Source organism: Kogia breviceps, chromosome 10 (genome assembly GCF_026419965.1).
Source record: "Kogia breviceps isolate mKogBre1 chromosome 10, mKogBre1 haplotype 1, whole genome shotgun sequence".
Lineage (NCBI taxonomy): Eukaryota > Metazoa > Chordata > Mammalia > Artiodactyla > Physeteridae > Kogia > Kogia breviceps.
The window spans coordinates 43,566,178-43,590,817 of record NC_081319.1 but is presented as its reverse complement, the minus strand read 5'-3'; the positions used below and the strand labels follow the sequence as shown (position 1 = coordinate 43,590,817).

The 24,640-nt window shown below is 40.4% G+C and overlaps 1 protein-coding gene across 1 annotated transcript in view; it reads left to right on the top strand.

Annotated features, from left to right (window-relative positions):
- Positions 1-1,413: 1,413 nt before the first annotated feature.
- SCN10A (sodium voltage-gated channel alpha subunit 10) overlaps positions 1,414-24,640 on the top strand; it is a 90,450-nt gene continuing 67,223 nt past the window's right edge. Inside the window, exons 1-5 of the mRNA XM_059077131.2 lie at positions 1,414-1,514; positions 1,645-1,727; positions 15,328-15,609; positions 17,178-17,305; positions 20,838-20,918. Of these exons, the coding sequence (XP_058933114.1) occupies positions 15,340-15,609; positions 17,178-17,305; positions 20,838-20,918 (479 nt within the window). The 5' untranslated portion in view covers positions 1,414-1,514; positions 1,645-1,727; positions 15,328-15,339. The remainder of the gene's footprint in view (positions 1,515-1,644; positions 1,728-15,327; positions 15,610-17,177; positions 17,306-20,837; positions 20,919-24,640) is intronic.

Genomic DNA, 24,640 nt, shown 5'->3' with positions numbered 1-24,640 from the left:
TTGGCTATATTCCCTGTGTTGTACATTATATCCTTGTAACTTATTTTATACAAATAGTTTGTACTTCCAATCCCTTTACCCCTATAGTGCCCCTCTCTCCTTTCCTCTTCCCACTGGTAGCTACTCTATATCTTTGAGTCTGCTTCTTAAAAACTTTTTCTCATAGAGATTCAAGCCTACACCAAACTGGAGAGAATAGCATAATAAATCCTTACCTACCCCAATTCCACAATTATCTACTCATGGTCAATCTTGTTTCATCTTCACCCTTCCCCTCTTGAGTTATTTTGCAGTAAATCCCAGACATTTATGGGTCGAATGACATCATGTCATTCGACCCATAAATACTTTGGAAGTTTAATCTTTTGAGGAGTTCAGGCAGTTCCGATGCCATTGCCTGGGTGGACCACAGGAGAAGCATCTTTAAGAGGTTGCCAGGGGCAGAAGAAGTGCCATCCTCCTTCCCTACACCCACGGAGCTGTTGTGATGCCCAAACCCTCTAGCCTCCAGCCTTTCTACGAGCTATGCCTTAGAGCAGGGGTGTCGGCCCTTCTTGGCCTGTCCCTTTGAAAGTTTTGGTTCCTGCAGGGGGAGACCAGCACTTCATAAGAACTTAATCCTGACCTGAAAAAGCCGTTTTCTGTTTGATTTGGGAAATTTTGTGTAAATGAAGTTATAATGCAATAAAACATCCAGCCAGTTTCTTGCAATATAAACTGGCCTTGAGGAATGACTCCCACGCCAGCCCAGGGTGAACCAGGCAGCCTCAGAGTAGTCGGGATGGGCTGACACCCCTCGGCTTCACTTCCCCCTCCCTCTTGGTCCATGGCCATGTGGACAGGTTATTTTCTCCTGCTCTTTTCTTTTACCAAATCTGAGGTCTTAGGCCTTTTTGGTAATTTCATTTCAAACTGTTCTTTCATAAGACCTGATCTATTTCTAAGTATACATGAAGAATGGGAAAATTACTCAAATACATTTTTCAATTAAATATTTTCAAAATACAAAAAATAAAATTTTAAAGTTTTAGTTGGGAAAGGGGAACAAAAACATTTTAATAAATGTGAGTGTTTGTTCTGGAGGCAGAATGTAGACACAAGGAAGACACACTGTGAATCCGTGCAGCCCTGCTCTCTGGGGTCAACGGTGGGGAGTTGCCTGTCCGGCTATTCAAGGCAGCTTTGCTCCAGCCTGGGCGGCTATTGTGGACGCCAGAGGCACTGTGATCTAAAGTGCAGCTTCTTTGCTTCCTCAGGTTTCAGCATTTCCCATGAGATCATTTAAAATCACATTTGTTACTTTACCATCTAATCACACATAATCTTCCCCACCCCCTCCCCACGCCCTGCTTCCATCCAAGGAGAACACTTTCTGGAGCACCAGCAGCCAGGGTGGATCTCGTGACGGGAAAAGGGAATGACACCCAAGAAAGCAGGATTCCTTGCACTTCCAGTTGAACAACAGTGAGGTTCCCAGCAGACAGGCTGAACCACCTCCCTGAGGACAAACAAGTGTAAGTCTTCGCAAAACTGCGGGTCCTGGACTTGCCTCCCCTCCCAGAGTCGCTCATAGCCTCCTGGCAGAACAGACGTCGGTCAGTGTCTTCTTACCATGCTTGATGTTAAGCTGAATGTATGTTCCAGGAGCTCATGGTTTCCAGTGGAGGCGATCTGGAGTAGAAGAGGCGACCTCTCATCTAGAAGACAATCAAGACTGAGCAGCAAAGGTATGACTGTGGGACTCGGGGGCCTGTCTATGGCTAATGGTGTAAAGATTTGTTTGGGGTGATATGGGAAGAATTACAGGTTTTGTCCATGATCCAAAAATGAAGCATGTTTTGTAGGCTGTTTGAATACATGACCTTCCCCAAACATCCATAGTTCTTAGAAAATAGTTAAAATGAATCTGTTTTTGTAGAAGACTCTGCTGCTTCCCTTCCTCTGAAGAATCAGGGAAAAAATACGGCTAAATCCAAAAACTATCAAATATATATGCCACATTAATGTCAGGCTTATGCTCTTCAAAGAGTCACATTGATATAAAGAGATGTTTTATTAGCCAGTGTAATTTCAGAAATTTTACCAAAGCTGTGGTAACAGAGGACAAATATCCTAGTAGTGTTGATGAAAATTTAAATAAGAATGGACATAGAAAGCAGAGAATGCATGGTCTTTGGGTAGGAGGTGATACACTCCTTCAGAGATAAGCTTTGCCTCAAACTTTAGGCAACAAGTCCTCTTGTTAGAGAAATACGAGTAAGGTTAAAGGCAGTGGTTTCCACTCTTGGTCACAAATCAGAATAATCAGGAGAACTTTTTAGAAGCAGACTCCTGGGACCCACTTGAGGCCTACTGAATCTGAAGGTATAGGAGTGACTGCTAAGAATCTATAATTTTCTCAATGCTCTCCAGAACATTCTGATGGGCAACAAGGTTGAGGAATGCTTGTTTTAAGATTGTGGTGAAAAAAGACAAACCCAGGTGACCAAGGGTGTTTTCCAAGCTTCAGGGAGAATTCAGACATGTTCAGAAAGCTGACAACAGGTTGAACCAAAGCCACCTCTACTTCGTTTTCAGCCCTGAATCTGCAATCCAGAAATCAGAAGTTTCTATGGTTCTGGCTTTCTTTGGCTATTTTTCCTCCCATAGTTCAAGGGCACTTAGTGTACGTTTGATTCTTGATCATGATTTGCTCTTTGAGATTACCTGATTGGATCAGTACCTGAAAAAGAGAGAAAAGTCTGCTATGATTTTAAAATGTAGTACCTAGACTTGCAAAATGCAGCAGGCAGAAGCAATCCCACATGTGTATTTTGAGTAACAGCAGCCTAAAGGTTGAGCTTTCCAGCCGCATGGCATGGGAGGAAGGAGAAAATGATGGTGCGAAATGAATTGCTTTCAGTTTGATGGAAGAATTTGTTTTGAAATAGCAGAAAGTTGGTTTCAAATGTTAGGAGGATTTTAGAGCGGTCTTAAAAAGTAATTTATGAGTTCCCTATCCACTCACTTAGCAATCAAATAATGGTGATAATAATAATGATGATGATAATAATAATAGTAATGAACAAGCATTTAATGTGAAACATCAGCATTTTTTTTTGCCCCAGGCATGAAAGTGGATCTTTGCAAGGATAATTTTAAGAAAATCGTCATCAGAAGGAAATGGAAAAAGAGAAGGGTCTGTAATGGTAAATGGTGGATAAAGAGTCTTTCACAAACAAATATTGCCAGAGAAATGCTGTACTAGGAGGAGAAAAAACACTGATCACTGACTCTGGGCGTGCATTCCCTTGTGTCAGAGCCCAATCATGCAAAAAGACTGCTGAGACATCAGCTTTCTTATGAGCAGCAGCCCCATGGTTCCCATTAGCACCCGCTCCACCCCAGAACAGACCTGTTCTGGGTCCCACATACAAACCAATAACATGAGCTTGGAGTTCATGCCTCCTGGGCCCATGAAAGAAACAATATCCCTTCCTCCTCTGCAATTGCTATGCCCTTTCTAGTACATTGCTCATTAGAGGGCTTGCCCTTTCTGCATAATCACTTCCTGACCAGATCTTACCTGTCCTTCAAAGTCCTGGATAGACCTCTTTCTCCCCTAAGGCCCTATTTCCCCTTCTCTGCTTCTGCCTCACTGTTTCATTTATGTTTCTTCGTATGGTGTATGTCCCCTATTACAGCGCCCACCAGAGTGTGAGTTTCTGAATGGCAGGATCTCAGCATCCTTGATTTGTATACCCCCATCACAACTTTGTACACACTAACAACTCAGTAAGTGCTTCCTGAATAAAAATCATGGCTCGGGGTTCTGGATCATGTGGGAAGAAGATTCAAATACAATAGCACCTTTTCTCACCTTCCTGCTTCAAGCAAATGTGTTCTCTCCCTTGCCTACTGGTATTAATTCTGGGAGCTTAGAACTCTTAATCCTTGGGGAAGATGGCACTGTGGTCCATCTTGCTCATTAGACCCCCATGGTCACTCTTCTTTCCTTGCTATTAATTGTCGTGCTTTCCCCTGATGCTCCAGAGAGGACTAGAGTCATGTTTCATGAACTGGATCAGAAGAGCAGGAAGAGGTCACAGTGACCACAGGCAGGTAGAGAGAACAGTGGCTAAGAGCACAGGCCTGCCGACGGAGCTGGACGTTGGGTAGTGTCCCAGCTTTGCTATTTATTAGCACATCAGGCAACTCTGCCCCTTCCTTTTGTTTCCTCAACTGTGAAATGGCCATAATAATACCTATTTCACAAGATGATTGCGAATTTTAAACAGTGGTATGTATAAAGGACTTAGCCCAGCCTATTAGCTACTATTCCTAGTATTATTTAGTCCAATGCCCTCATTTTATAAAGAAACTGAGACCTGAAATTTCAGTTTTAGTGACTTATTCTTAAAGCCCACCATTATTTAAGGTCACATAGCTGGTTACTGGCACAAGAAGCAGGGACCCACATTGTGAGGTATTCCCCCTGCCACATGGCACTGACTGGCTTCGAGGTGACAAGAGGGGAGCCCTCTTGGAGATGCTTTGTTCCCATTCTGTAGGGAAGGGCCAAGGCACTCAAAGCCCAGCATGGATGCAACAGCAGATGTGAGCTTGACCTTGCATTAGACACAGTCCTAGGGAAAAGGAGATGGAGTGAGTCATGGCATTATTATTACTATTATTATTGTTTGAGGGGCTCACAGAGCTGACAGGCAGGACAAATTAGGGATGCTTCAGGCAGAGGAAGGCCTTGAATAGTGGGTGGGCTATAGATAGATGGAGAAGGGGAGGTTACTGTGCACAGAGGAAGGAGGGGTGCAGTGAGGAGACATAGGCAAAGAATCAGAGAAACCTAGAAATTGCCAACTCTGATGACAGAGGTCAGAGTAGTGTTTACATGGGAGAGTCTTCTGGGGTGCAGGAAATGTGCTATATCTTGGTCTTGGTACTAGTTACACAGGTGTTTGCATATATTTTAAAAAAACATCAAACTGTAAAGTTAAGATGAGTGCCTCTTATTTACTTTCTGTATGTATATATTACCCCTCCATTTTAAAGAAATCACCAAAAATAATCCCCCCAAAGAATCAGTGTTAATATTTTTATTCTTTACCTTCTGGACAGAACAGATAAGAATAATGACTTAGGTCACCAATAGGCTCTGACCTTGGCTATGTCAGCCTCAAGGCTTTAGTGCCTTATCTATAGAAATGGGTTAGTAATAGGGTCAGCTTGGAATGTCCTGGTTGGCCCACTGGTTCAGAGCTCATCCAGACACTGCACTATATCTCCTGCTCCCATCTATTCCAGTCCTGGCTCTGTGAAACATCAGTATGAGGGCAGGATAAAGGGAATCCTGGGGAAACTGACAGCATGATTGATGGATATCTGGGTTCTTGTCCCAGCTCTGCCTCTTTCTAGTTGGAGGACTTGGGCAAGATCCATTATCCACCTGGGTCTCAGAGTCTTTACCTGTCATCTAGAGACAGTTGTCCTTCAGGGAGATTATATGTTTTGATGTGAAATCAGATGGATTGTGTAGCACTTCTGGGTCAACTACTTAATAATTATGTTCCCTTGGGGAATACTAATGTTAACAGCAAACTTAATATATGTTTCCTTAATATATGTTCTAGTCATTGCTCTAAGCACTATAGATAAGCGTTGTTCTAAGCACTTATTTAATTCTTGTGATAATCTCTTAGTGCTCTTATTATGCCTGCTTTATAGATGAGAAAACTGAGGACAGAGGAGTTAAGTAAACTCCCCAAGGTCCCACAGTTAGTAATTTTGTAGAGTAGAGATTTAAACCCAGATAGTCTGGCTCCAGAATCCAAGAACTTAACCATTACACGTTGCCTCTCTACATACCGGTTTCTTAACCAATGGAAAATATTTCATTATATTGAGGGAGAGGTAAAAATGTGTTAAAAAGTTTTAGAGAAATCAAATATTAGATGAAATCACATAGTGCATTTTAAAGATCTGAAACACTAAGCATGCACCATATAGGTTTTAAAATGTGACAGTTTCACTGAGACCCCATTTTTACCCAGTGACAGTACTTCATGCTTTACACCGTGCCAGGCACTGGGGTCCACGGAGCTGTGGACAGAATAAATTTGTTTCTGCCCTCACAGGACTTACAATTGACTGAGGCAGACAGGTATTAAACAAACACACAAATTTAATTATAAACTGTGATAAGTGTCAGGAAAGGAAAGGATTCTTGGGGACATCATCTTGAAGGTACCTAATTTAGAAAGGCAAGATCAAGGAAGGCCTCCCTGAGGAAGTGACATTTAATCAGTGGCCTAAAAGGAGACATACTATTTTTGTCAGAATTTGCCATTTGAAAGCAGAATCTGAGGACCAAATCAGAATGTGATTTGTGGAAAAAAGATTCCTTCAATGCCAAGAGCCATGCAGCAGCACCAGACTTTCTGAATACCTTTTGCTTCCCTGGAATAAACTGATGGGCTACATTATATTGGTTGGCATTTACATAATATTCACAGTGCTCTTGCCTTAGAAACTTGTCCAAAACCCATTTCTACCTGTCAGAATTTGCATATATTTTCTTTAGAAACCTAGCAAAGAAAAAGGGGGATTATTATTCATGAGAAACATGTTTGACTCTAAAATAATTAATGTTTAAGAAGAATATTAACAGCCATAGAATTGCCTCATGGAAGGGGCCTCATATAGGTGCCACTGCTTTCAGGAGGTGTTCAGCCAAGGCCAGACAAAGAGAGAAAATACTCCAGTGGGAGCCATCAGCCTGGGTGTGAATTTGCCTATTCTTTAGGGTCTCTTAGCCCACAGTGCACTTGTGCCTCTCCCAGCTAGAGTATGTGACATCCATATTATGATACATACAGTCATAAAAACACTTTAAAAACAGTAAGCCTTCACCAGTTTCTCTCATCTAGGTTGGTCCTGCTCTTCTTCAAAACTTTCAGGCACTTGTCTTTATGGCTTAAAAACTCCATGGCCAGAACTACATGATTTAGCCCTTATTTTTTTGCAATTATTTCCTAATTGTTAGGATTCTTTTCTCCCCAAGGAGTCTGAAAGGCCCCCAGAGCAAGAAACATGGCTTTTTGTCAAGATGGAAGGGCCTCAGTGTATACCTAGATCAATTCCCTCATTGTACAGATGAGAAAACTGAAATCCAGATAAAGATAATATGCAATGACTGAGCAAGGTTTATTATAGACCTGTGGCTGCGGTTCCAGTCTTCTAACTTTTGGCCCAGTGCTCTTTCCTCCTCACCACCTCATCTTCCACAACATCTCAAAGAGCTAAATGGACATTAAGCCTTTAGTGACTACTAAGAATGGAAGAATTTCTGAATATTTGACAAAATGAGAAAGAGCTAAGTCTTCCTGACTCACCCTTCAGCAGCTCAGCTGAACACTTCCAGGCTATGGCAGTTTGACGAGAACCTCTGAACCTTAAAGGCACAAGGCCATGTTCATATTTGACTGTAGCCAAGAGAACACAGATCTGTTGCCTCATTCCCTAGAGAGTCAAGAAACAAAATAAATATGAAAGGCAATCCTCTTATTCCTCCAGGAGTTGCATCGAGAAGGAAACTGAACACATCAATCATATCAGGGAGAAATACTTCTGCCAGGTGCATGATCAAACCCAATCCTGATGTTTCCTACAGCAAAGTCAACCTGTCCTTAACTAGACAAAACCTTAGTTTCCTCACAAGATCACCCTCAAAATGAGTCAAAGCCATCGCATTACTTCCAGATTCATAAGACACCAGCACTCATGAAATCTCTAGCTTACTTAAATATACCTGGACATGCTTTAAAAACTATAAGAATTCACAGTGCTTGTCAACCTCCCTCACCGAAGAATTCTGAAGGTCTGTTAATGATATACTCTGATAGGGACCTGTTGAAGAGGATAGGAATTCTGTTGGGGAGGGTAATAGGAGTAGGAGAAAGAAGAAAGATTCTATATGTTTTTAATAAAAACTCTTATCCACAGCATGAATTCCCTTCAAATTCTTGAGTATACTGTAATTTGTATTATCTCATTAAAGAAACACTTTTATTTTGGGCAGCTGAACCATATTAAAAAGTATTCGTACACTAAAGCTGGGGGATGGAGAAATAAAGTGGAAACATTATGAGTTTTTCATATTGTGTTTAATTGTAAATGATCTCAAATGTTTATTTAGTTTGTATGCTGAGAACTAGTGGTGTGGAATAGAAATAGGCTAAATGGCTATTGGCTATTAAATCACATGTATAATGGGAAATTTTAAAGTTACATTGTGCCTTTGCACAGCACTTAGCTTACAAAATGCTTTCACATACATTACACGATTCTCCCAACAACAGTGTCAGATTGGCAGGGCGGATGTTAGCATCTCCAGTTCACGAATCATACAAATGAGGGTAAGAAAATTCAAAAAAACCTAGTTAGTGTCAGAACCCAAGCTTCCTCTCTCCAATTCCAGTGCTATTTTATTTTTCTTTTTAAAGTTTATTTACCAATGTTAATTTTTTAAACATCTTTATTGGAGTATAATTGCTTTACAATGGTGTGTTAGTTTCTGCTTTACAACAAAGTGAATCAGTTATACATATACATATGATCCCATATCTCTTCCCTCTTGCATCTCCCTCCCTCCGACCCTCCCTATCCCACCCCTCTAGGTGGTCACAAACCACCTAGCTGATCTCCCTGTGCCATGTGGCTGCTTCCCACTAGCTACCCACCCTACATTTGGTAGTGTATGTATGTCCATGCCACTCTCTCACTTCATCCCAGCTTACCCTTCCCCCTCCCCATATCCTCAAGTCCACGCTCTAGTAGGTCTGTGTTTTATTCCCATCCTACCCCTAGTCTCTTCATGACATTTGTTTTTTCTTAGATTCCATATATATGTGTTAGCATACAGTATTTGTTTTTCTCCTTCTGACTTACTTCGCTGTGTATGACAGACTCCAGGTCCATCCACCTCACTACAAATAACACAGTTTCATTTCTTTTAATGGCTGAGTAATATTCCATTGTATATATGTGCCACATCTTCTTTATCCATTCATCTGTTGATGGACACTTAGGTTGCTTCCATGTCCTGGCTATTGTAAATAGAGCTGCAATGAACATTTTGATACATGACTCTTTTTGAATTCTGGTTTTTCTCAGGGTATATGCCCAGTAGTGGGATTGCTGGGTCGTATGGTAGTTCTATTTGTAGTTTTTTAAGGAACCTCCATACTGTTCTCCTTAGTGGCTGTATCAATTTACATTCCCAACAACAGTGCAAGAGGGTTCCCTTTTCTCCACACCCTCTCCAGCATTTATTGTTTGTAGATTTTTTGATGATGGCCAATCTGACTGGTGTGAGATGATATCTCATTGTAGTGTTGATTTGCATTTCTCTAATGGTTAATGATGTTGAGCATTCTTTCATGTGTTTGTTGGCAATCTGTATATCTTCTTTGGAGAAATGTCTATTTAGTTCTTCTGCCCATTTTTGGATTGGGTTGTTTGTTTTTTTGTTATTGAGCTGTATGAGTTGCTTATAAATTTTGGAGATTAATCCTTTGTCAGTTGCTTCATTTGCAACTATTTTCTCCCATTCTGAGGGTTGTCTTTTGGTCTTGTTTATGGTATCCTTTGCTGTGCGAAAGCTTTTAAGTTTCATTAGGTCCCATTTGTTTATTTTTGTTTTCATTTCCGTTTCTCTAGGAGGTGGGTCAAAAAGGATCTTGCTTTGATTTATGTCATAGAGTGTTCTGCCTATGTTTTCCTCTAAGAGTTTGATAGTGTCTGGCCTTACATTTAGGTCTTTAACCCATTTTGAGTTTATTTTTGTGTGTGGTGTTAGGCAGTGTTCTAATTTCATACTGCTACAGGTAGCTGTCCAGTTTTCCCAGCACCACTTACTGAAGAGGCTGTCTTTTCTCCACTGTATATTCTTGCCTCCTTTGTCAAAGATAAGGTGACCATATGTGTGTAGATTTATCTCTGGGCTTTCTATCCTGTTTCATTGATCTATATTTCTGTTTTTGTGCCAGTACCATACTGTCTTGATTACTGTAGCTTTGTAGTGTTAGTCTGAAGTCCGGGAGCCTGATTCCTCCAGCTCCATTTTTCGTTCTCAAGATGGCTTTGGCTATTCGGGGTCTTTTGTGTTTCCATACAAATTGTGAAATTTTTTGTTCTAGTTCTGTAAAAAATGCCAGTGGTAGTTTGATAGGGATTGCATTGAATCTGTAGATTGCTTTGGGTAGTAGAGTCATTTTCACAATGTTGATTCTTCCAATCCAAGAACATGGTATATCTCTCCATCTATTTGTATCATCTTTAATTTCTTTCATCAGTGTCTTATAATTTTCTGCATACAGGTCTTTTGTCTCCTTAGGTAGGTTTATTCCTAGATATTTTATTCTTTTTGTTGCAATGGTAAATGAGAGTGTTTTCTTAATTTCACTCTCAGATTTTTCATCATTAGTGTATAAGAATGCCAGAGATTTCTGTGCATTAATTTTGTATCCTGCTACTTTACCAAATTCATTGATTAGCTCTAGTAGTTTTCTGGTAGCATGTTTAGGATTCTCTATGTATAGTATCATGTCATCTGCAAACAGTGACAGCTTTACTTCTTCTTTTCCAATTTGTATCCCTTTTATTTCTTTTTCTTCTCTGATTGCTGTGGCTAGAACTTCCAAAACTATGTTGAATAAGAGTGGTGAGAGTGGGCAACCTTGTCTTGTTCCTGATCTCAGTGGAAATGGTTTCAGTTTTTCACCATTGAGGACGATGTTGGCTGTGGGTTTGTCATATTTTAACAAAACCACACTACCTCTCTGTTTTGTTTTTGTTTGATTAATTATAACTTGAAGTCTCTAGAACTGACTCAATCCACCATCCTGAGTTTCTGGGTCCATAACACTCCAGATCAGGAGATGAGGAACTTGATTTCTTCCTTACTGACAAAAATATTTTCCTTCATTCTGATTCTGTTTTCAATGGGTTGAGGTTGTGTGACAAAGACCCTTAAGAAAAGAATATTTTTCTCCTCTTCAGCTTCATTTGGATCTCTGTTCTGTTGGGCAGAGATATTTTGATTAAATGCTTGTTAGGCACTTTCTCCCAAACTTTCACATTTCTTTTTTCCTTGAATTACTCCTTTCTTCCACTTTATCTCCCACAGAAATTTGATTATTCTCAGCACTATAGCCTGACACACTCATTGAACCCTACAGCCGTTACTCACCAAGCCTGGTAGAAAGCCATTCCCACTCAGTTCTCTCACCCATCCCCACAGTTCTTGTTCAGCACCATGGACAGCTCAAGGGCATACTAGGCATTGCCTTGCTCTTTCATCAAGACTGTTGGTGTATGTCGTTTTCTCCACACTGTAAATACTTTTTGTTGTACTCCATCCCTGGACAACAGATCAGCTAGCTATTATCTCTGAATCATTCGGAGGTAAATTATACTCAGCAAAGATTCCCATAGCCCCATTCCTTTAGCACCAGGGACAACTCAGGACTATTCAACTTCAAAGACAACTCAGTGATATCTTTCTGTTGTCCCACATAGCTGAGGCTCAATCTTTGACTACTGGGCAGGAGCATGGATAATGTGGTCTCACTTTCATCCCCAGAAACAGCTTATTGCACTTTCTCAGTGCCATCACTACTTCAAATTCTATCTCTTCTCTGGATAGCATAGTCACATGTCCAGTTTCCCTGTTGCTCCAATCAGATGCCTAACAATTAAAATTTTCAGGGCAATGGACAGCTCAGATAGACACATATCAGTATCACCAGCTATCTAAAATGCTGACACTTTAGGGACTGCTCTAAGTCTTCACTAATATGGCCACATCCCTCAAAACAGGGACAGTTAATTCCATATTCCCGTTAGCATAGAGACCCCAGCAATATCCCTAGTGCTAAAGCTAGCTAGGTTGCTCATTACACTAACTAAAGAGCCAAACCACACTCTCAGCACCATGCACAATACAGTTTCACTCAGATGTGTCAATGGCTTGGTTACTGTTTCTCAGCACCAGCTTAGTCACATTCACAATCCACCCATGAAATGTCCAACCACATTCTCAGTCCTAGTGATATCCTGATAATATGCTTGCTGTTCCACCAGGCATCCAAGTCATGGAAGCAGAATCTGAAGCAGCTTATTATCTGGTTCTACTTTTTGGGTAGCTCTCATAACTAGATTAATCATGTTTGTAGTTACACCCGTACCCAACCACTCTCTTTTAGCAAATCAAGCAATCTAGTCACATCCTTTCCACCCCATGGTACTTACTCATGCTCCCCTGAATCCCCATGACTAAAACCATTCCCACCCATAGAATAAGGCTCAGCAGTTCTTAAAACTTCTCTTCCTGCTCTTCTGTGACACTGACAGATTTTGTTCTTCTTCCTTTCTGGCTATAGCATCTCTGTAATGTTCAACACCTCTTCACCCCCATAGACCTCCAGGTTTCAGCCCTCACTGTTCTTCTTCCACCTTGAAGAACAAATTTTATCCAAATCAGGGTGGATTTTAGGAACACCGGCCTTAAGTTGTTAGTGAACAGAAACCACATTTTTCCCCCAGTAACTTGGAATATGGTCAGTTTCTTCCCGCCCTGGTCTCACAATCCAAGTACCAGTGCTTTCTCTTCCTTTTTTTCTAAAACTCAAAACGACTATTCATTTAATAAATATCTGCCGAGTATATACTAAATGCCAGACACTGTGGTATGGCTTGGAGAATCAGTGCTGAACAGGATAAATGTATTCCCTCACTGAGCTTACAATTTAGTGAGAGAAGTAGCAAACAGCAAACAGCAATTACAAATCAGAGGTTTATAGAGAAAATGCAGTGAGTTACAGCAGCACAAAATGGGAAGCCTAACAGAGACTTCATATGGGGTCAGAAATGGAGGAGTTATCTGAAAACCAACAGTTAAAGAATGAGAGGGGATTAATCAGGCAAAGCAAGGTGGGGGAGTAATTTCAGGCAAAGGAAATAGAACATGGAAAGTTCTTAACATAAAAAAGAATGGGTCAGACTCAAGGAGAAACTAATAAAAATGGTATGCCTGGTAAACAGTGCTGGAGAGGTAAGCACACAGTTTGGGTTATCTTGAGGACTGTGGGGAGCTATAGAAGGATTTTAAATAATAATATAATATAACCAGATTTGCGTTTTAGAAAGATCATTTGGTTACAGTTGGAGAATAGATGAAAAAGGACTAAAGGGGAAGCAAATATACATAGGGAGTCATTGGATGACAGTGATTTAACAACCAGTATGATGGAGAAGCTAAAGAGACATGGAGAGAAGATACTAAGGAGATGGAATCAACAGCACTGGATGTCTTATTGGATGTGGGAATGAAATAGAAAGGACATCATGATGATAGCTAGGTTATGGACAAGCACAGAAATAGGCTATTGGGGGCCATTCACAGAGGGAGAGAGTCTTAGAGGAGAGGCAGGTACTAGAAAGGGGTGGAGAGATGGTAATAAGTACAGTTCGGGGCATGTTGAGTTTGAGATGCCCAGTAGACATTCAAGTGGAGATGCCAAATTTGGGCCTGATCCCCATGGGCATAATAAGAGCTGGAGATAAAGACTCGGGAGTCATCTGCATATAGATGAGAACTGAAGACACGAGAATGGATGAGACGCTCTCAGGAGGTGGTGTCAGACAGACCTGGGATTGAGAGTACCTGTCCTGCCACTTATTAGCTATGTGATCTTGGGAAAGTTAACTTTGCCACTCTGGTTTCTCATTTATATATTAGAGATAATACCTCATAGGGTACAGTGATGGTTAATATGTTAATGCATGCAAATTGCTCAATCCAGAATCTGGAATATAGTGAATCTCTGTAAATGTTATTATCAGTGCTATCGATGTTATTATTATCATTATGCAGAATTTTAAAAAGAATAATTTAGATCCCCTAGAGTCATAGTCACATATGGGAGAAAGTGAGGAAAAGGAGATTGAGTGTGTCAGAGCAGTTGAGGAGAGACTGTATTTCAAGAAGGAGGAAGTAGTCAAAATAACCAATAACACCATCAAGATAAGAACTGAATTCTCCCTGAATTTAAGCACAAGAAGGTCTCTGCTGCCCTTGCAAGGAGGCATTTTAGTGAGATAGTGGACACAAATGTGAAGCTGCTAAAACTGAAGAATGACCAGAGACAGTGAGTGGAAATGAGTCCTTTATGAAGCTCAGCAGAGAATGGGAGGAGAGAAGAGGGAAGAACTGGATGGGCTATGTACTAAGTAAAAATTTTTTAAGTTGAAGGATACTTGAGCATCTCTAAATGCCGATAGGAGGGAACCAGCAGACAAGTCAGGAAAGAGAAATGAGGGAGGGGATAAGGTCCAAAACAGAAGGAAAAGATTGACCTTAGCCAGAATGAGGGGTGATGTTCTCCCGGTTGTGACAGGAGATAGAAGGGTGTAGATTGCAGGTAAGTTGGAGGTTTGGGGACATGAAGTTGAAGGAACTGTGTTTTCTTCATGAGGTAGGCAATGTGGTCATTGTCTTATTGGAAGGGGAAATGGGGAATAGCAGTCAGGAAAGACAAACAGTATTTGAAATATCAGACTAGAAGAAACTGCTGCCTAGGGAAACCATATGATTCCTAAGTGGCATTGATGTTCCTCATCACCCCTCAACAGTACAGATTCAGAGAAACCTGAGTTAGACTCATCTAGATTGACCTAGGCTGGGTATTTAGGTTAAGGACAAGGGAGTGGTCAAAATGGTGGGCCACAGGATCTGATCTGGATATGGAAAGAAGTGTTCAGCCACAGACAAAGAGAAAGAAGCCTGGGGAATGCAAATGGAGTTCAGAGAGGGGGAGAAGCATTGAAAATGTCAATAAATAAAAGGTTGTGATCAGAAAGTAGGAGGAGACCCAAGATAAAGTAGATCATGAACCAACGTCTTTGCTGAATGCAGGAAAGTGCCTGCTACTCAGTGGTCATAGAAATGAGGAGAGAGGGCAGTATGTCTGGATCTGGTGGGGGGCAGGGGGTACAAAAATATGAAGGAACAAAGACTAGAAGCTCATGGACAGCATAGATACCACCCTGAGGTACGTGGAGTAAGATGAACTAACCAGCCTCCCTCAAGAATGCTGCAGGGCAGTGGGGTCCTGGGGAAGCTCAGTGTGAATTAAGAAAGGAACTGGAGAGGTGGGGGATCGGGGGGGAAGCAGTTCTAGCAAGCAAGGTGGGAGGGAGAGAGCCAGCAGGCAGGCTGTTACCTCTCTGTGGTTATGTCCACTCTCATAAGAGTATAAATTCTTCCTGAAGAAGAATGAGAAGATGGAATTCCCCTTTGGGTCTCTGGAAACTACCAACTTCCATCGATTCACCCCAGAGTCTCTGGTGGAGATTGAAAAACGAATTGCTGCTAAGCAGGAGGCAAAGAAAGCCAAAGAGAAGTCCAAGAAACAGAAGGACCAGGAAGAGAAGCCTCGGCCCCAGCTTGACTTAAAAGCGTACAACCAGCTGCCCAAGTTCTATGGCAAGCTCCCAGCAGAGCTGGTCGGAGAGCCACTGGAGGATCTGGACCCCTTCTACAGCACACACCGGGTAAGGGCTACTGGCCGGAATGGCCATTCTCAGCTCTGGGAGAGGAAACCTCTGTCCCACCCAGCCCAGGATTCCTCCTGCACCCTGGGTGATGTGGCTGTCAGCTGGACTCGGTTAGTGAAAAATATATGTAATTCACCTCCTCCATACTCTCTTTGAATCTCTATGGTATTCATGGTGGAGGTTAATTAAATCCAAATCCTCAAAAGCAGTGACAACTGCTGTGGAGTTTTCAGAGGAAGTTGGCTATTCCCTTGGATGAGTTCTGGCCTCAGATCTCCAGAGGTGTTGGCTTTCTATGCAAGTGGGGAGCAGAGATCTTGAGGCTGGGAGGAGGGTAGAATAGGGAAGGGGAACCGAAATCAGGATGATTTAAACCAGTGGTCCTCAAAGTATGATCTCAAAACCCTGGGGTTCCCAAAACCCTTTTAGTGGGTTCAGGAGTTCATAACTATTTCTTAGTAATACTTAGATGTCATTTGTCTTTTTTACTCACATTCTTTTTTGAACATACAATAGTTAACATAGAGGCAATTGATGGAGGATCACATCTGTCTAACAGCTACTGGAATGTATGTTTGTATACTCCTGTGTTTTAAAAGGTCCTATCTTTTTTTATTTCTAATATTATATATATATATATATATATACACACATATGTACAAACATATATATACATGCATATATATACACATATATATACATACACACACACATGGTATATGCAAAAAGGTATAAACATTAACAAGAGATCATTAAGGTCCTCAGTAATTTTCAAGAGTACAAAAGGGTCCTAAAATCAAAGTTTGAGAACCACCAGTTTAAACAGTTTCATGACAATTATCCTGTTTGTATTTTATCTTGGATGTTCTATACAGCTGAAAAAGTGGTATGTGCATGTTTGGGGGTTGGGAGGGGCAGGAATCAGCCGTCTCAAATATGGTTTGTAGAGAAAATAAAAAAGGCACTGGAATGGCTTTCTCTCTCCTCTCACCTGCCAAGAGCCGTTATCCCCCAAAATGCTCAGAGGAAGGAACCAGTAGAGGGTTTAAAAAGGGAGACCTAGGAGGTGGAGAACAGAAGGACCATCACAGAACAGGGGTGATCCACTAATCAGGAGAGGAATTAAATGCAACCAGAACTTCACCCCCCTGCTGCCAGAATGCTCTCCCTGGGCATGATGTATCTCACCAACCCTGGGTCAGCTGCCTGTTCACTGGGCAATCTCAGAGGCCCATCTTGATGCACAGTCAGCCGCGGGGCCTGGGGTCTTGCTAGAAGGGTGAGGATATGGCTTTTAGCCCCTGAGCCTCCCTAACTCTCTGCCCCTCCATTTGCCTCTCATTGACCCGTGGTTCCCAGAGCCCTACTTACTCCTGAGCCTGAGATGATCTCACTTATGCTCAAACCCATGGCTGGAGGAGGATGCATGTTTCTCACTGGAGATCCACCCTCTGTTGTGGTTTTTTGTTTTTTACATCTTGATTGGATTATAATTGCTTTACAATGTTGTGTTAGTTTCTGCTGTACAACAAAGTGAATCAGCTTTATGTTGTGTTTTGTTTTAGACATTTATGGTGCTGAACAAAGGGAGGACCATTTCCCGGTTTAGTGCCACTCGGGCCCTGTGGTTATTCAGTCCTTTCAACCTGATCAGAAGAACAGCCATCAAAGTGTCCGTCCACTCATATCCTTTGCACAGTTGCTCCTTCCACATGTTAGAATCAGGCGGTGCCCATTGTGTCACATACCTTCTTTGGGGGTTAACAATAGAGCCTTCCTCCAACTGAATGCTAAAACAACGAGATCATCAAATTGAAAAAAAAAGTTTGTGTTTTTAATGTGTTCAACACCCAAAAGCAGTCCCAAGACAGAGGAGGTGTTCATGCAACCCACACCTGGTGTGGGATTCAACTAGACCAGTCTGGATACATGTGTGGATGCACAACTTGAAAAGGGGAGATTGCTGATACACCCAGGTACATTCTCATCATATGTGGCCTGCTCTTCCCACAACATAATAACCAGTAAGAGGGTCCCTAGGCTTCTTTGGGCAGATATGATAGGTGTGGGTTGATATTCTGTGCCCTAACCATGCTGGAGAGTGATTGCTTCTTTGGCAAAAAAGCAACTCTTGAGAAGGCAAAGAGAACAGACTGCAACGGGCAGAGTGAAGAGTGTCTCAATGGGACCCCACTGGTCATGGGGTACTGCCTACAGCATGTTACCCCCAAACTACTGGCAGGTTAAAAATGTCAGTAGTCTAAAGTTCATGCCATTGAGGAATGTAGTAATGGTTAGAAATACGTTGGTCAAATGTCTGTATTAAATTAATTGCTTTATGTAGCTTCAGAAGCTGCCTTGAACTTTTCTCTTCTTCTTCTTTTTTTTTTTTTTTTTTTTTTGTTTAAGACAAGCCAAACTAGGACAAACAAGAGACTTTGGCTTGGTTTCCAAGGATCTTCCCTAGCGACTGTCCAAACTGGAAGTTCCTAATAACAAATTCAGCCTTGGCTTCTAGGAGGTTGATTTGCAAGACCAGCCTTGCCTCGGCTGCCTGGCAGATGGTAACCAGCCTCTTAGCGGGTGTCTAGTAAAAGAGCTCTTGCCTCGCACTCTGGGGTAGACTGTTGGATTGCTGGACAGCACTCAGTGAGCTGGTAGCTCACTACATTACATTTTTCCCTTTACATGTTTTACCTTTATGGCCAACCAGTGGGAATCATATTTTCTTAATTCAATCTCGGCTTTCCTAATGCTGTAGGAGAGTATTTAATAATAATAATAGGCTCCTATTTGCTAAATACCTCCTAAGCATCAACACTGTCATAGGTACAGAAACCCTTGAAGAAGGGATTAGCACCTCCAGCTTACATATGATGAAACTGTTACTCAGAGGCATTAAATTAATTGCCCAAGGTCACACAGCTAGTTAAAAGGTCCAGCCTGCGTCCTGCTTAGGGCAGTATCAGCAATAAGGAAGTAGGCAGTTAATGGAAATGAATTAGGGTAATTTTTTCTCTAAGTATGTCATCTCTACATAGGTTTTTTTTTTTAATATACAATTACATAAAAATTACAAATAAAGAAAAACAGCAAATATACAAACTCCTTTTCTTCCATCCTGGTTGAATTACATCTAGTTAAGTAAGAAACAACTAATTAGAAATAAAATCCCTTTAAAGAACCAAGTAACCAGTAAATATTCTTTTTATCTTGAGATTTGATGAATAAATAATTGCTGGGTGGAGTCACAGCTGGACAGAAAAGCTGTTAAGGGTCTCCTTCTCACAAAAGTCTGCATTTATATATTTAAATCTCATGAACTTGGTAGCTCCAGCCCCCCACGTATTATTCAAGGTATGGAATTCTCAATCTCCTATTATTAATATTTCACCAAAATTATAATTCTAATCAAATTTGCTCTGAATGTTTTCACAAGTAATATTATCAGAATATATCATAATTCTTTAAAGGTTTGTGGAGTTGGAGATGTGATTTTAATTTAATCCTTGGGTTAACATTTCCCCCCCCACCTAAACACATTTCTTAATTTAACTGCAAGTCAACAGGAAAATGTGGTTTATTTAGTAGAATTTCCCTTTTCAAAATAGATGGGTTCCTAAGTAACTGTAAAACAGGGCACATTAAAGGCATTTACAGAAAACTAAAATAGATACTTCTGCTCAAATTGAAATTATGAAAGATGAGTGGTTCACTCTGTAGGTCAAGCTTATATCTTCAGGCTTTTTCTTTAGGAAGTAATTGTTAGGAATTCAGAAAAATGTCCAATGGGGGAAATCTATCTTTGGACTTCGCCACCAACATTTCTGCCCCATCTGTTTACCCCATTCCACTCACCTTACTTTTCAGTGTCTCTATCCCCTTCTTGTAATCCATTTGCCCCCAACCTCTCCTTTAAGATTCTCCCCTCTTGCTATTCAGAGTTCTCCTCAACAGCCTAATCCTGTTTGGAATCTTCTCCTTGAGCCGGCATTTTACTCCCCTGTGCCTGCCTCCATTCCTAACCAGATGTCCATTTCCTCAGTGTGCTTGATCTCAGCTAAATTGGAAAAACAATCTGACGAACCTGATTGCCATGAAAGCGTGTAGCCCTCCCCTTATCTCTAACTTCCTAGGATTATAGTAGTCCCCCCTTATCCATGGGAGATACATTCCAAGACCCCCAGTGGATGCCTGAAACCACAGACAGTACTGAACCCTATATGTTTTTCCCTATACATACCTACCTATGATAAAATTTGATTTATAAATTAAGCAAGAGATTAAATTAGGTATGAGATTAACAACAACAATAATAAAACAGAACAATTACAGCAAAATACTGTAATGAAAGTTAGGTGAATGTGGTCTCTCTCTTTATTGTACTGTATGCACTCTTCCTCTTCTTGTGATGATGTGACATGATAAAATGCCCACGTGATGAGATGAAGTGAGGCGAGTGATGTAGCCATTGTGACAGGACATTAGGCTACTATTGACCTCCTGATGATAAGTCAGAGGGAGGAGCATGTGCTTTGGGTGACCCTGGATCATGGAGCCATTACGATGTCGATGGTTGGGTGTCAGAAGCAAACAATGTTGATGGTTGGGGATCCCTGGTGGGAGGGAGTGGGAAGGCTGAGATGTCATCACATTAACTCAGAATGGTGGATAATTTAAAGCTTATTTTCAGACCACCATTGACCACGGGTAACTGAAACTGCAGAAAATGAAACCATGGATAAGGGAGGTGCTACTGCATTCTCCTTGTCTTTTAGGAAAAAAGACATTTGCAGGATGAAATTTCAGGCCATATTGTATAGTGAAATACAGGTGTCAGGGCAGAAGGACATTTTGGAAAAGGGATTCTATTTCCTTTCATCTTTCTCGGGGTTCTGTTTTCAGACAATCTGAGGCCACATCTCAGCACCATGGTTGACTAGGTATATGACCTTGGAAAAATATTTAAGCTTTGTCAGCCTGTTTGCTTAGCTCCAAAGTGTAGGTAATAATATCCACCTGTAGGTTAGCTGTATTAGAAATAATGTGGATGAAGTATTCAGCCGAGGGTAGGCACTCAGTGTCAGCTGTTATTATGTGACAAGAACATAAAGTTGATCCTAGCTAAAGAGTTATGGATTCAATCAGTTCAGCATCAAGGTGATCAGAGGTGACCTCAGGAAAACTTGGTGACTCTCAGCTTTTCCTTAACACAGGCCTCTCAGGTGGTTCAGTTTATTTATAACCATCACTATTTTGGTCAATTGTGTGGGCATGACCCAAACCGAACTTCCAGAGAAAATGGAGTGAGTAGATTTGCTGTCATTCTTGTGCCTTTCCTTTTGTCCTCTCCTTCTGTTCCTTCACTGGGTGACTTTTATCTCTATTCATCCTGCTGGGTCTCATTTGGGTAATGTGGAATCCTATTGCCTATCTGACTTTGCAATGCTTAGATATCTTCTCTGTGGACTTTGTTTCATAAACACACATATGATATTCAGATTCAAAGAGCTATAGATAGGGCTTCCCTGGTGGTGCAGTGGTTGAGAGTCCGCCTGCCAATACAGGGGACACGGGTTCATGCCCCAGTCCGGGATGATCCCACATGCTGCAGAGCGGCTAGGCCCGTGAGCCATGGTTGCTGAGCCTGCGCTCTGGAGCCTGTGCTCCGCAACGGGAGTGGCCACAACAGTGAGAGGCCTGTGTACCAAAAAAAAAAAAAAAAAAAAAAAATGCTGTAGATGAGTGGTTCTCAACCTTGGCTGCCCATTGGAATCCCCTGGGGAGATTTAAAAAATATTGATGCCTGGGTCCCAGCCAGAGGGTCTGATTTCATTGGTCTGGGGTGGCCAGGGCAGATGAACCCCCTGCCTCCCCCACCCCCACACTCACCTGTTAGGTGCACACCTGAATGCAGTTGAGGGAAGTCCTACTCAGAAAGAGAAAGAAATGCAGAACTAAGAGCAAATGGTCCTGGAACATATTCAGAAAATAACCCATGAATGAAGCTGTTGGCTTGTATACCTCAAAGTGACCATAAAATTCCTGTGATTATTCTATCTCTCTGGGTTAATGATAGAATCTCTGTAGTTTCAGACTGTGAGGCCTTTCCAAAAACATTCTTCACCAACCCATCTGGGACGGTTGCCCCCTGCTCAGCTCAAGCAGGGCATATTTTTGGTATAATAACAGGAGCTTTATAGAGCTTTCTCTTTTTCCAACTTTTTAATTTTTGTCTTTTGCTGACTATAAATTAATACATGCTACAATAGAAAATATGTTCCATTTCTTTTAATAAATTAAAGAAGAAAAATCAAGTGGTCCTATTAATTGATGCTGAAAAGTCATTTGATAAAGTTTGATATCTGTTTATGATTAAAAACTCTTAGAAAAGTAGAAGTAGAAGGGAATTGCTGTACTCTGACAAAGCGTAACCATTTTCAAGAAAGAAGTCAACATCATACTTAATTGTGAGATACAGCAAGCTTTCTCTTTGAGATCAGAAGGAAAAAAAACAAAGATCTCTGTTACATCAGTTGTATTCAGCTTTGTAAAGGAGATCCTAGCCACTGTAGTAAAGCAAGGAAAAGAAATAAAAGGTATAAGAATAAGAAAAGAAATATGTATAAAATAGATAACTAATAAGAACCTGCTGTATAAAAAAATAAAATTCAAAGAAAAAAATAAGAAAAGAAGTACCAAAGATGCCGTGATTTATAGTTAATATAATTGTGTACATAAAATAGCCAATGTAATCTAGAGGTAAACTATTAGAATTAATAAGAGAGTATAGAAAAGTAGCTAGGTACAAATTAATATACATAAATCAATTGTATATATACTAGCAACAAACAGAAAATAAAATCGTTTTTAATAATACCATTTACACTGGCAGTTAAAAATATCAAGTTTCTAGAAATAAGACTATCAAAGTATGAGTAAAATCCCTACAAAGAAAATTATAAAAATATTAAGTAATATTACAGAAAACCCAATAAATGGAGAGATATATTGTATTTTTAGATTCAAAGTCACAATATTGTAAGGCTCCCCAAAATGACTAATAAATTTAACATGATTCCAATCAAAATCCCAACAGCCTTTTTTTTATATAACTTGACAAACTGACTCTAAGATTTATATGAAAATGCAAAGAGCCAATTATAGCCAAGACACTTTTGAGACAGAAAAACAAGGTAGGAGAAAATAATGTGCTCTACTGGATATCAAGATTTACTATAAGCTCTAATGATTGAAACAGTATGCCATTGGTGTAAGGTTAGTCAGACCAGTGGAACAGAATAGTTGGCCCATAAACAGGCCAATGCACATACAGACCTTGAATTGGTGACAAAAGTGGCACTGCAGAATAGGGAAAGGGCAGTCTTCAGTAAATGATGCTGAAGAATTAGGAATCCCAACAGAAAAATTACATTGAACATCCAACTTTACACCAAACACAAAAATCAGTTCTAGGTGGATTAAGATCTAAATTTCTTTGTGAAAGACAAAGACATCAAGCTTTTTGAAGGTTTAAAAAAAAAAACTAAAAAAACAAAAACAAACAACAAAAACCACAGAGAAGTCTCATGACCTCAGGTTAGGGAAAGATTTATTACATATTATATAAGAAGCACTAACTACAGAGGAAAACACTGATACATTTTAGGATATTAAAATTAAGAATTTCTGTTCATCAGAAGACCACTTTATGAGAGTGAAAAAGTAAGCCTACTGAGTAGAAGATATTTGCAACACATATACCTCAAAAGTGTTTACATCTGGAATAATGAGCCCCTACAAATCGATTAGAAATGTGTCAGAGCAACCAACTGGAAAATGAGCAAAAAATTAAATAGATATTTCATAAAAGTAGAAATCCAAATAGTCAATAAAGATATGAAAATATTCTTAACCTTTGTCTTAATCAGGGAGATGTGAATAAAATCACACTGAGAGATTATTATACCCTCATCAGATGAGGAAAATTCTAAATTGTGACAGTGCCAAATATTGAGAAAGATATGGAGCAACAGAAACTCATATCTTGCTGGTGGGAATGTAAATCTGTACAATCTCTTTGGAAAGCAGTTAATATTATCAAATAAAGGTGAAAACACACACACACTGTGATCTTTTAATTATACTGTTAGGTACATACACTCAACAGAAATATGTAGTTATGGGCACCAGGATACAGCTGCAAAAAGTTCATGAACATTCCCCATAAAAGTAAAAAATTGGGAACAACCAAAATGTCCATACATTTTTGGATATATTAAATATCTGTTATATTCTTAAAGGGAGATAATGTATAGCAATGAATATGAATAAACTATACATCCACACAACACCAAGAATGAGTCTTAAGAACATAATATTGAACAAAAAAAGCCAGACACAAAAGATTACAAAAATATAATTCCATTCATATGAAAATTCAAAAACAAGCAAAACTTAACTATTTTGTTTAGGAATGCATACTCAGGAGGTAAAAATATAAATTAAAAAGGCAAAAAAATATCAAAAATTAGGATAGTAGTAACCTCTAGGGCAGGAGGTTATGGGTGTTCAAAATGTTCCTTTTTGTGACATGACTAGTTGTCACACAGCTGCTCTGGACTGAATAGTGTCCCCCCAAATTCATGTGTTGAAGCCCTAATTGCCCCCCATGTGACTGTACAGGAGAAGGGGCCTTTAAGGAAGTGATAAAGGTTAAATAAGGTCATAAGGGCAGAACTGTGACCCAGTAGACCTGATACCTTTATAAGAGAGGAGTGGACACCAGAACTATCTCTCTACCATGTGAGGACACAACCAGAAATAGCCGTTAGCAAGCCAGGAAGAGGGCTCTCACCAGAACCTGACCACACTGGCACCAGCCCCTAGAACTGTAAGAAAATAAATATTTGTTGTTTAACTACTCAATCTATGGTATTTTGTTATGGCAGCCTAAGCTGACTAATACACAAGCATTCATTTTACAACTAATTTTTGTTTTGTGTGCATTTTCATTATGTATGTTACA